Raw genomic sequence first — 13,618 nt, forward strand, 5'->3', positions numbered from 1 at the left:
AAATTTTGATTTACAATTGTAAGGCTTTCTTCTGAAGATAAAAACTGGCGAACCACTTAATATTGAGAGTTCAATAAGGTTTGAAAGAGATAATTTCATATGGCGCTATTGTGGAAGATGTTGCTTTGAAACGTAAAATCGGAGATGCTATTCCTTTTATATTGCTTTAGTATAGAAGATACATGATATTCTCTACATGTTATCTCTGCAAACTAATTTCATAACGACTACGCTACAGTGGCAGTGAAAATAGTCGAAAAACACAACGGAAAGTATATATAAAATTCAAAGACAGTAACTCTTTTTACAATAATCCAAATCAAGCAAAGGTACACAGGCTGTACCGTACGAAATGTTTGTCACTGCCCATTACTTTTGTTATCAAAGCTAGATCAGTTAAATGGAAACGTTGAATTAGTTTCATTTTTTTAAGATGTATTTTTTCAACGACTGTACAAATATTTCATTGATGATTTGACTGAATTCGTAGCTCCGATTCTAAAAAATTCCGCGGGACCACTTAATCTGATATAACCTGTATATCTGACCTGGATGTGGTATAGGTATAAGTTTATTACTATGTAAGTATATATACTAAGACTAGAACTTTATACTATTAATCGGCAAAACACTTTTTCATAAAATTGTACTACGGATGACGAAAACTGAAAGCAGCAGTTTCTATTGAATAAATTGGGATTTATACATGTGTGTCAACAATAAACGTATTTGATTCGATCAAATCTACTTCAACGTTGGGTAACGACATTTTATTGCACTGAAACGAAAAATTTATCGACAAGTCTGTATGGTTTTGGAAAATGTAAATAAACATAAATCTCTTCGTGATTGTTTTGCTTGAAAAAGTGTTTTCCTAACTACAATCACAGCTCTGAATCCGTACAATCAGAATAATAATAATAAAAAGTTCATACAACGTCTAAAATCATCTCACTTTTGTTGTCGATCCTTGCATTCGTATTTAAATGCATGAAAATTACCAAAATAGACATTGCAAAGATACAAGAATATACCAGAATTATCAATAAATGTAAATATAGTACTGGTAACTAGTAGTAGCGTTTTACTCTACGAAATCAAAGTATACCTGCTAAAATGTTCTTTAAGTAATAAGTACTTCTACGCTGCCTCACTTCTTATCGTTGCCGTTTTTTGAGTCTTCGGAGTAGTCTATATTATTGGATCTGAAAAACAAAAAAAATGTATAAAGGGCACGTCACTTTATATACAGGTCTGGTCATATTTTTATTACCGATACAAAGTCAGTAAATTATATAAATATTTCACCAGTCTCCCCTAATAATTCTGACTTCGCCCCCATATCATTTGTATAACTTATGCCATCGATATAAGGGAATAAAAAAACGCCATAAGTGCGCAAAGTCGGCGGCTCTAAGCTCTCCTTGACTATTGGTTTATTGTATCTGTCTTGCATTAGGAATTTGGGAACAACGTACGTCTAAGATACGTACATATGGAAGATAGAATACTGAACAATAATTACGTTTTTGATTTATTGCGAAGGTATAAAGAGTAGTAGATATTTGTACAAAATTTTTTTACAAGAATGATAAGATGGGTTTGAGACCATACTAAAGCATTCCAACTTTATTACAAATTATTTATAACCTTTAGTAAAAACTAAAACGGTGTTCTAAAATAAAATGAGTGGTAATTCAATTAATTATTTTCAAATGCTTATTAATTAATAAGGTGTTCAAACAAACCAATTGCTTGAGCTTCACAATACCTTAATCTGTCGTAAAAATCTTGACGAACATTTAACAAAATTTCAGGAGTAACTGATTCTAAAATATTTCTAATTTTAAGCCGTAATTTGTCCAAATTTGCGGCTCATTGGTGTCCATGTTTGTACAGAAGTTGCGTTAAATGACCCCTTCTGTAAATGTACCGAGAAGTCGCAGGGTGTCAGATCTGGAGATCGAGGAGGCCAAGGTATGATACCTCTTGTGGAAATAATTCTTTCAGGAACAATTTGTTCCAAATAATCTTGAATTGGCCTTGCGTTGTGTGCAGGATATCTGTCTTGCTGTAACCAAATTTCCTCAAAATTTTCATACAAGTGATACAACACTATTTTGTAATAAATGAAAATATCTCTCAGCATTCAACAAATTCATTATTTTCATCTATTTTTTCCCTAATGGATTCACAAAACTCCATACCGCCTTATTTGATCACCAGGAATAATTTCTTGAGATGTTTGCATTTGCTTTGTAACCATTCATTTTTAAGATGCGACGAACTGTACGACTTGGAATGTCAAGTTCTTCGGAAATTTATTTTGTAATATTCTGTCTACTTCTTACCAAAGGTTTGATTGGAACAATAATAAAAATAAACAAACAGCAAAGCGCTTTAGTTATTCGGTTAGTTCACAAAAAATGCAACAGGGCACGTGCGCTCCCAAAGCCAACCAATTACGAGAGTCCGAGTCGCAGCCTCGATGATATATGTCATGTCCGACCCCTTCCACCCGAAGTTGATAGGGGAGATGCGTGTAATTTATTTAGTATATGCGAATGAATTACCTGGCCAGACTGGTATATATTTTTTAAATTTTGGTAGCAGACTTTTTTGGTGAATTAAAAAAAAATGTTTTAAACAGAGAATATAAAACTACGTTTCGAAGTTTTTTAACTAATTGCAAGCTCAAAAAGTTGTTTAAATTTTCTGCTGGAGATGATTCCAGTCATTGAAAAGGAATTTTATACTATTTTGGATAATTAATGGAATTTCCTGTTCATTACTCTGATTGTATAGTACCCCTTACTAGTTATTGATGCCTTTGCACCAATTTCTCAATATCTGGTTAGCTTACTTGACACTTTTCATATGAAAATGAAGAAATTGGCGAATTATGAAATTAAACATGAATTCCTATTCCCGATTTTTGGTTGACAATTTTGAAGTTTAGAAAAAATTGTCCCTTTTCGATTGAAATACAAGAAAATAAATTGAGAGTTAATCTCAAGTTAATTAACGTTTCAAAAATCAAGTAACAGTAACAAAAAAAATTTAATATGAATAAGCCTTTACCCCAATATCAGCAAAGGAAAATATTTATTTAGGTTTTGAATTTCCCGCCAAAGAGTCATCTATTCTCCGATTGTCCAATTCATTCGTATTAAATATTCCTGACACAATACAGGAATTTATATTATCAGGTTCTACTACGTTTAAACTGTTTGAAGTATACTCATTTATAATTATTATGAAAACTTAAAAATTGTATTCATATGAACTGAATAAAGGTAATATCTCACCCATACATGTGAAAGTAAGTTAAGTATATATACATCACAATCAACAATATATGAACGTGTTGTATGAAAGGAGAGAAGTTTAGCACTCCCCTAGACAAGGTTGGAATACAATACACATGGTTAAAGCACACTTAACCACAATTTTTTTTTTCATTTAGAACTCGGGCAGATAATAGAGAAAATTTTAATTCAAATTCATTTAAAATTGAGAATTTATATTTTTATTTTTGTTTGTTGTTACAATTATGTCACTGTTACCAATTGTAGCGGAATTCCGCTACGAGTAGCGGGATTTACCTTCAAGAACGGTGTAGCGGCGATAGAGTAAAACGTAGTGGATTTTCATTTTTTTATAATAATATAATAATATCGTTGAAACAGTTTCATGCCAAATGAATTTAACCAAGAACGTTAATTTTATAAAAAATTGAGAGATGTTTTGTTCAGAATTGATTAAAAAATTTAGAAATGATGTTATTTTCCAGAAAAATTCAAGGGCGTATGAATTATTTTTTTAAAGGGGGCAGTAACCCACCTCAAGCATGTCACTGGTGGGTGAAATGGATAGGGTTGCCAGATGTGCTTGAAAAAAAAAGCCGGACAGCATTCCAAAAAAAACTAATTAAATAAATAATTCTTTTATTCCACAATGAAAAACAAACAAACAAACAAACAAACAAAACAATATTTATACCTAAGTAAAAAGATGTCAATAACGTTAAAATCTTTTTCATTTTTTAATATATTTTGCATTAGATGCCGCTGCTTTTAACAACTCTCTATTACCTGATATGTTATTTTTGAATTCATAGTGCAAGTGCTATTTATGTTAAAGAAAACGCAAAGCTCACATTTTACGCTTTCTACGGAGAGACGATTTCTTTCGTTTGTCCGCGCTGTTGCCGCTGTTACCGTTTTTAGGTAAACATTTTTTCCCAAATTGCAGGATATTTTATGAATTCAACAAAAAACTGAACATTTGCTTGTCCGGTTTACCAAACTTTTTTCAACCGGACAGGCATCAAAAAAACCGAACTGTCCGGTCGAAAACCGGACATCTGACAACCCTAGAAATGGATAACAGATATCTTTATTTTATTCACCATAACTAATGTGTTATTAATACCAAATTTCAGTTCAATATATGTTGGTCTTTTAGAGATATTAAGAAAAATTCTTAAAAAAAGTTTGTTTTCAACACCCTATATCTCACAAACGAAGCGTTCTAAGACCTACGTTTATAAGAACTTTTCTTATTAAAAAATGAATCTCTATCAACTGTTAAAATCCTACCACAAAAAACTGACTCACCCTGTATAATAAATATCTTCTGCTGAATGACAACAAAAACTTTAAACGTGTTTTTCGAGAAACCACTTTTTTTAATAGGCTGAAACATAATTCAAAAAGTTTTCAACGAATCGACTTGAAATTTTGTCACGATAACATAACTCAGGGAATGCCATAGAGGTTTTTTGATTGATTAATAATTTCCATTGTTATTAACAATCTAAAGCAAAATTTTTCGTCTTTTTTCCGAATGTTGACTAAATTAACAATTATTAATGTTTTTTAATTTCCCTACGATGTTCCCTAGCTTTTAGTATATCCTATCAGAAAATTAATGTTTTTTTGTTCCAACACCATCCATTAATAAGGAACCTTTTTCTCTGAAAACAAAATGTCACTGTTTACATCACCTACAGCCGCCAGAACTTTCTTCAGCATACGAGAAGATACAGCTATGTCCTCGTTTTCTGAATTCACTTATAGACATTCTTGAAAAACTATATCTTAAATTTTGTTCAGTCATACCCTGTACACAAAACGACTGTCTCACCTGCTATTTGGGCCTGTGTAACTGGAAGAGGCCCCTTGACACTGTGACCTTTGGTGGGCATCCGCTGACTGGCCCCCCTGCTTCTCTCTTTCTGCTCGTTCTCTCTGCAGTCTAAAAGGAGAGAGAAGAAAATCATCAATTTGGCATATAAAGGACAAACACAACACAGTAAAAAACATTGTGAACCTTAACGGAACAGTTAATTTCTTTTTCTGTCCAGACTTACCACAGTCGTAGTAGTTGTCATTGGTTCATCCCAAACGCTATGTTAGCATTAAAAAACATTGGACTTTAAAGAACCCTCGCCACACGTCAGACGTTTACAGCCAGTGGCAGTCGCACAATATTAAAATGGTTATATTTTGATAATACTATGTGACACCCATATCGTTTTTAACAGGATGATTCCTGTTCTCACATAGAAGACGTTCACGATGACAAAGTTTTGAACAAAATTTGCGAAACAAACATATAACTGGAGCAGTTTATACAGAGATCACGGATGTACAAAATAAATTTATTTAATCAATTGACAGATTTCCATAAAGTTGCAGCATTATAAAATGTGAAAAATGTAATTTTACTGTCAAATTAATAGTAATTGAATATACAGTGTAAATAATCAGTTTTTATGAACAGTTTGATTTAAAAACACGAGCAAAGCAAGAGCCCCGCCGTAAAAAGGAAATTTTTACATCTTCAATGTTTTATCATCAATTATGCAAATTATTGTAAGAAATGGCCAATTTTTAATGGATAGAACTAGATCAGTTTTTTTTGTAAATGTCACTTTGACAAGTTATATTCGAGTCTGTATTGCTGATCCGATATCACAAATTTTAAGCACTTATTAGTAGATATTCATACCTAATCGGTATTAAGGAAACGGTATTCTAAATAAACTGCTGTAGCTGATGTCGCTATTGTTATTCTTAAAATTTTTAATTAATATCAAGTTAAAAATTTTTGATAATAATTATAGTGATGTAGATGATAAACGAAACCCCTAATAATACATATTTAATGATGCAAGGAATTATCCTTTGAGAGGAGCGATTAACGGTACCTAGATATTTTAGGTTATAGCAATTATTGGCATCTCTGGAGTATGCAAAAAAGAGATGATTTCATAAAATGAGCATTGGTGATGTGGATGAAGTTCCAATGCTGTAAACCAAAACAAGAGACTTGAAAAATATGGTAGAAATTTACAGAAAATATGCCACTCTTAGGTCTGCAGCAGTAACACGTGATCAACTGTATATTAGCTATCGTAACAGAAAGTGTTCTGATCAGCTGACAGACACTTTTCGAAAATGCCAAGCAAAATTGCAAATTACACTTGCAGATTTGAGAGGAGACATTTTAAAGTTGAAGAGGCAAAATTGTGTCACTTAAATAGTGGATCTACAAATTCTAACAAATTAACAATGAAACGTAATTTTAGTGCAAAGAACCAATTTTTTATGCTGGAATGTATGTAAAACATATTTCGTTAAACGCATTTTTTTTTATTATGAAAACTGTCTGTGAGTATTACACCCCAAAGCTAGTTCAGATCTACATACATTTTACAGTAAACTTACAAAAAGATTTATAAAAACTGTATAAAAAGTTTGCAAACATTTGTGTAAAAACATTTGCCCCTAAGCACTCACTCAAGTGTACATCATCATTGCGCCTTCAAAATGCGACATGTGTGTAACAAAAGCCAGGACTCGTGTTAGATTATTTGTTAGTTCTCGGAACGGATGGGCCAACCCTGTCAACAATAATTATTGAAAAGTTAAGGGTCTTCAAGTAGGTTTAGCGCCGCCATAAAGTTGTTGAGAAACTGGTGCCTCTTGTCACCGGGAGTAATAAATTTGCAAAGCTCGACCATCACAGTCCTTCGGAAAAGGCCTCATGAAATTTAGCAATGATTTTGAACAAGTAGACTTAGATGCCATAGGGCCATGTGTTGGGCATCTGGTATTCGACAAACTGCGTCGGTTCGGCCCCTGGTGAAAGGAAAAATCGATATATCTATTAACGCGTGAAATACATTCGAAAAGACATAGAAATTCCAAGATATTTAAATAAGTTGTTAGAATGTTGTGAGGAAAATAATAATAGATCAAATAGCTGGTTTTTAGGCGGATTTTTCAAGCTATAAGGATAGATTAAATGAGATTGACTAATCCGTCCCATGTTGCTATATGGAGTCACCAGAGGAAGGTGTAGGGTTACTTGTAAGTTCAGTTTAGTCTCAAAATTATCCATATAATTGTAAATTCAGTCAATTCGGTATTAACATGGCATAGTTAAGCCATTTCCACCCCCGATATTCAGGGAGCCCACCAATAAGATAAGAACAGAAACTTCTGGACCCAAGAAATGGGCGTGTCGAAGTGAGGTGTCGAATTCAGGAGAGATTTCCAAAAAAAATGCAGTTTCTCCTTGGATTCCACACAGAGCAGTTTTCTTAATTTTAGAGTCTCAGGTTACTTTAATAACAAATAAAGTCCTACCAAAGTTTGCTATGAATTCGCTTTGGGTTCCCTGAATCTCGGATTGCGTTGTCACGTGTAAATGAATCAATAATGTTTGTGCGAATCTGCTGCGTCATTGTTATTTTGTTCGTATTTTTTTTGTTATTAAAACCCTTCCTGTAATGTTTTGGTGTTTTCTTGTTCTTCCAACTTAAGTATCACCCTATACCACCAACCACTGGATTACATTCTACATGAGCGACATACGGTATGTGTCTGGAATTCATTCTAGTGAACATACAACATTTCTAAGTTCCCACGTATTAATTAAAGTGTAGATGATAAAAATTATAAACTCCCTTTCGAGAAGTTGATAGTAAACTCTTTTGAAATCCAGTATCGGTATGATACTGGTCATAACGATAGATAGAAAAATAAAGAAATAATCCCTCAGGTTACATGTGTATTTTATCAAATTGTTTAATGGAGTAAAAATACTGTTTCTTGGCCTTTTTTATTTAAGAATTCTACACTTTATCGAATTCTACACTTTAACGTGTTTTGCTAGAAATATGCCTTTCAAAAGCGCAACGATGAAATATTTGTTCTCAAGCATGGGCAAATTTAAATTTATTTTATGGGCGTATGTGGACCAATTTTTTCAATTAAAGGTGCAAACTCATTCTCAGTATCATTCCTAAAAAATTTCGAAATGCAGCATCATTTATTTTCAAGTCTCAAAAAAAATTTCCAAAATAGAGTACTATTTTAATAATGTTCCAACATCTTGTATTTCTTTTTCTTACAGTTAAATTCAAAAATATGTAACCTGTAAAAATTCCTATAGCTGCTTCACTTCGAAATATATTTTTCAAAATAATGAAACCAAATGAATATATTCTGATGTGGACAGACTACTACTTAAACTTTTATTCAGGGGCAAATATAAACGTTTCATTATCATTTGATTTTGTTTAGGAGTAAATGTTTTTGTTTTTCCACCAGGAATTTAATTAAAAACCTTTGTATATGAATCTTATTTATAGACACGGATTAGACTTAAAAAATGATATGAGTGTCACACTTCATTATCGAAACGTGACCACTTAGTTTTCTGCAACCACCACTGCTTATAACGTATGCAAAATAACGCAATGTACTCACTTATTTTTGGACTGTCGCATGAACTGCTGGATCTTCCTGGCGGCCTGATGTTGACGTCTCTGGGAATAGGTGCGCCTGGAAAGGAAACAACTGATTTTTAGCAGAATGGAAATACGAGGAATGCGGTAGATACGCCGCATGTACATCGAAAACTAGTGAACACACAGCTACAACGAAGCGAGCGGGGTCGGTGAGAAGGCAACACAGACACGTTACTGGGGAGATGTTTGCCGGCCTGCGCTGCGTGTAAAACTTTCTCATTTTTAACATGTTTGGCCATGCAGTGTGACAGGGGATAATTTCGAGTATGGGAAATGAAATGACTCAAACAAATGGAAGAGGAAATGGAACACAAATGAGAAAACAATACCAAACATGATCTATTAAGTCGAAACTTTAGCAATAAAGTATGCACCATATATGAAATTTTAATTCCTTTTTTTTAATTTAATATTAATTGGTTTCAAAAAACATTTTTACTTTACCAATGGTTTGCTTATTTTTTGATTGTCTTTGTCTAAACAAATTTTTGTAGTTATTTAATGGTTTAGATACATTATTTTTATGTCATGAGTTTATTAACAATTAAAAAATCCAAATAAAGTGAGTTTAGGCAAAGATTGTTGAAATTTTTATATACTCACTTTTTTTAAACATTGAGAAATTTCATTATTGGCACAGCTACTTTTGTGTATATCATTTGGAAAAACGACTAGCAATGTTGGATACTGCTAAAATTAAGTTAAACAAAAAATTTCACATTCGTGCTTACCTTATTGGACACAACGTAAGTGAAAAATAAAAAAATATATACATAGTAAGTACCGATACCGATGATTAAGTATCTACTTTTAATCAATAAGTAGAATTGGCTAATACCCCAATTCTGTTATAGTCTGCTTGTTGTCGCTGTCAAATATGAATATTATATTGTTGTGTACAGGGTGTAATTTTGAAACGGGGTGACATTTATATGGAAACTACCTTTGATCTCTAGAAACACATACAAACGTCGATTGGACAGACTAATGTAACCTCAACCATACTATATGACATTAGACATTAGATCAGCAGTTCTTAACTTGTGGTCCATGGACCCCTAGGGGTCGTCCATCTCCTCCTAAGGGGTCCGTGAAGTTTTTAGGAACATTTAATCACTAATGACAACTAATTAAGGAAATGTACTCTTTTATGTCAGAGTGTAACTTATTATTTATCTTTCCAAAATTTACGTCTGGTGTGCAATTTACAATTAATATTTCAAATCCATTTAAATTGTGATTTATATCTAAGAAAGTAACTGGGGGTATGCAACAACAAAAAAAATATTGATAGGAGGTCTGTGGTAAAAAAAGGTTAAGAACTGCTTATGTAAAAAGAAGGCGAATATGTAGAAGGTTCTCACCACAAACGTTGATTTCGTCACTTAAAAAATAATTTTTACTATGTTTGCATTGTTGGGTTGCCTAAGCTCGGCGGTCACATGGCTTGTAAACATTTATGAAGGCTCTGTATAAAACAGCAATAATCATTATTTTGAAATACAAATTAGTTTCACTTACAATTAATAATTTATACACACATAGAAATACTAATTAAAACGTAATAAATCATGCAAAAAATATTATTTAAAAAAAAAACTCAAAAATTATTTTAATGTTTAACTGTACTGACATAAATATAGTGATTTTAAAATAAAATGTAACAAAGTCATACAGTTTCGTTTCGCTCTGTTATTCCATTACTTTCAAACAGTTGATTTAAAAAAGTTAGAATAGACAACACTGATAAGCATGCTCATACAACCGAGTTTAGGTGCTGCTCAGTGGCGGCGTAGACAAAATTTTTATGTCCAGTTTAAAAAACAAATTGTAACTGTGTGTTTCAAATTAGTAATTTGGGCCAACATGTACTATTATTTTACTAACCCCCACTTAAAGTTACACCCTGTATGTACATAAATAACATTTAAGCTTTATATAATACATACAAATATTAATTTAACACTATTTATAAATAGTGTTAGATCAATATTATTTGAATGAATGAACTGTTAACAGGTATTTCATTAGTTAAAGGATAAGCAGATTCTTAATGGGCCATGGGTGATTAGCAGACGGCTATTTAACTGGTAACATGTTATATACCAGTTAGTGGGCACACGGTTATTAATATTAACAGTACCATACCCCCAACAGAAAGTTTAGCTGAAAAATGTTTTTGTTAAACGACAAAGCCAAATTGTAATGACTACAATGAATGTGTGAATGGTTAGTTACTTGTGAACAATTGTTTAGAAAAAGCTTCGACGCTTCATTTTAACCAACATTAAAAATAACTATACAGGGTGTCCCGGTACTTGACACAAAAAAAAGTCGAGTACAAATAGATGATGTCAAGATAATAACAGTTCACCCTGTATAAATATGACTGTTTTTTTTTTGCTTTTTCTAAACAACTTAAGCTCCAATCAACGTTAGGGTACCACAAACAGAAAGCCTTACACCGAGCGACTAGCAAACTGCTCTTTCGACCGACTTACTTGAGCCCCGACGCAGGGGTGCCTTCCCTGCTGCCCCTCCCGCCCTGCTCCTTGTAGTTACGGTAGTAGTTCTGAATGCACACTGCGGCCTCTTGGCTTTTCTTAAACCTTTTGTGTTCACAGTACGACCTAAATCCGTTCTGGATCACCATCGCCGCGTGAGTCATCTGCTTGTAGTATGCGTACTGCTTGTATCGCCGATAATAATTCTGGATAACCACAGCGGCCGCCCTCTCTTTGTCCTGCTCCTGTTGCTGTCTTCCCTTGTAGGAACGGTACGCCTTCTGGATTATCTTGGCCGCCTCGTACAATTCCCGTTGCTCCCGATCTAAGGAAAAAGTTAAATAGACAATCATTAAAATTGTTGGGAGAACAATATGCACTTTATATCAGGTAAAAAAATTGGCCCTAACTTTATTATGAGATATATTGTAAAAAATATAATGTTTCCTCTACCTGAAAGGGTTAAATTGGAGAAATCCTTCTCAAATACTGTGCCGGACGCTTGCAAAAACTCACAGAAATCTGCGGTAGTGGGTGGGGGAGACGGGGAGTCTAACGTGAAAGAACATGGCGACTGCAAACAACTGGACGAAGCGGGGCTTAAACTGGAACAAGGTGTGCCCACATCGTAGTACCTGTAAATAATTTAATGGTCAGGTTGTATTGAAAACCTTTATTAACATGCATACCTATAATTGTTATCGGAAAACTCAAAATTGAACTCGGTGGATTCAAAACTAGAGGAGGACTGGTCCAGTAGTGGTTCCATGAACACATCTGAAAGACCGTCATTTGTCTGAAGAGTATCGGGTGGCCCTGGGCTACTATCAAGGAGCATATCTTCACTTTCGTTCTGAAATATTGTTTTTTAAATTAATTTGTCTACAGTAACAGCTTTTATATCACCTTAATTCTGTCAGGCATTGCTGCAATGATCTGCTCAGCTAAAGTAAGAACCCTTGCATCTTGCTCCCCTAGAAAAATTAACATTTTACTATTATTACCTACAAATCTTAGCAGTACCATTTATTCAATCTACTATAACTCCCACTAGAACATGCAAAGCAAACCAAAAAGGAACTATTTACAACTGCTGTGCAACTTTTTAAGACGTTAAATCCTTTTATTCCCTTTTTTTCTTAAAAAGTCAGCTGTACGAACAGTGGGAAGAAATCTGTTAAATCGTGCACTAAAGCGGACAGCGGAAGCAGTTAAATTTATATCAGTTTATTCGATTTATTTAAACTATCCAAAGTGTAACATCTATTTACTCATCAGTTTAATTTCATCAGTGTTAATGGCACTATTTGATATTTAAATCTAAGACACTGAAAGAGTTTAAAACAGTTAGGTAGTGCAAAGTATCTAAAACTAAACGGTTAGACCAGAATAAGAAGGGCAACTGATTCTTTCCTCGCAATTACATGATTGAATCCAAATGACCGAAAGGTTGAAAAATTGAAGAGTATTGAGATATTTATGCCACTTAATTCTTTTGAGGGATATAAAAAAAATTAATTCTTTATGTCCCCTAATTCAATTTTTTTTAAATTGTTCCCTACTAGGACAAAATTTAGTTTGTACTTACAATGTTCAAATCAAATCTGTTTCTTTTCTTCCACTTTTTAAAAATCACTTTCACAGAGAAGCTCTCATATTTTTTAACAATATCCTTTAACGCCTGGCAGGTTATTTTTGATATGGAGAGTAGTAGTAAATCAAAAAGATATTGTGTAGTGCTGCAGTGTAACAATTACATACATTTCAGAGAACATATATCATTTTACTTTCCTAAGGATGATACATGGAAAATAAACTTAAACAAATATGGAAAATAAAATTGAGGATTCGTAAGGCAATAATTAAGAGTTTATGATTTGTGTTTTTTCTAGCATTAAAACTTGTCGGTGAATTGTCGGAGTTAATTAATTATTGCAAATACACTTACCAATTCAGGTTGGTTGCTTGATTTAGTCTATAATTTTCAATTTTAATTTTATATTCAAATTTCGAATTACATTTGTAACAAAATACATACCCAACAATATTCATAATCATAACAGAGCATAAACTATAAATGGTACATTTAACCTACTAGTAGTTAATGTGACTTTCTAAGAGAACTTAACCTCAATACTCAATATTTGTCAAGTTGCTTAGTTTGATTTTTTGCAGGTGGCAAAATAATTAAATGGAGGAAAAGAAAGTACGCCGATTCACTGATATAATGTCCCTACATTGGCGTAGAATTGTATAATCATGTAATCGCAGCGAAATTATACAGCTACGC

General features: G+C 33.1%; 1 protein-coding gene and 1 non-coding gene across 4 annotated transcripts in view; one reads left to right on the forward strand and one right to left on the reverse strand.

The window, feature by feature from the left end:
- Window positions 1-810: 810 nt before the first annotated feature.
- The window catches only part of LOC108913331 (calmodulin-binding transcription activator 2), a 70,588-nt gene continuing 57,780 nt past the window's right edge, over window positions 811-13,618 (reverse strand). For 2 of the 3 annotated variants that reach the window (XM_018718864.2, XM_018718865.2), the window contains exons 12-18: window positions 12,235-12,302; window positions 12,018-12,181; window positions 11,782-11,963; window positions 11,326-11,653; window positions 8,784-8,858; window positions 5,149-5,259; window positions 811-1,205 (exon numbers count right to left, since the gene is read on the reverse strand). In XM_018718864.2, coding sequence (XP_018574380.1) covers window positions 1,151-1,205; window positions 5,149-5,259; window positions 8,784-8,858; window positions 11,326-11,653; window positions 11,782-11,963; window positions 12,018-12,181; window positions 12,235-12,302 — 983 coding nt within the window. In that variant the 3' untranslated portion in view covers window positions 811-1,150. The remainder of the gene's footprint in view (window positions 1,206-5,148; window positions 5,260-8,783; window positions 8,859-11,325; window positions 11,654-11,781; window positions 11,964-12,017; window positions 12,182-12,234; window positions 12,303-13,618) is intronic. The other variant, XM_018718866.2, reaches the window with a different exon arrangement.
- Window positions 3,365-3,455, forward strand: LOC111692048. The gene has a single exon (XR_002763124.1). It is a non-coding gene; the product is annotated as a U6atac minor spliceosomal RNA (small nuclear RNA).

The sequence above is a fragment of the Anoplophora glabripennis genome, unplaced genomic scaffold (assembly GCF_000390285.2).
Source record: "Anoplophora glabripennis isolate ALB-LARVAE unplaced genomic scaffold, Agla_2.0 scaffold872, whole genome shotgun sequence".
Classification (NCBI taxonomy): domain Eukaryota; kingdom Metazoa; phylum Arthropoda; class Insecta; order Coleoptera; family Cerambycidae; genus Anoplophora; species Anoplophora glabripennis.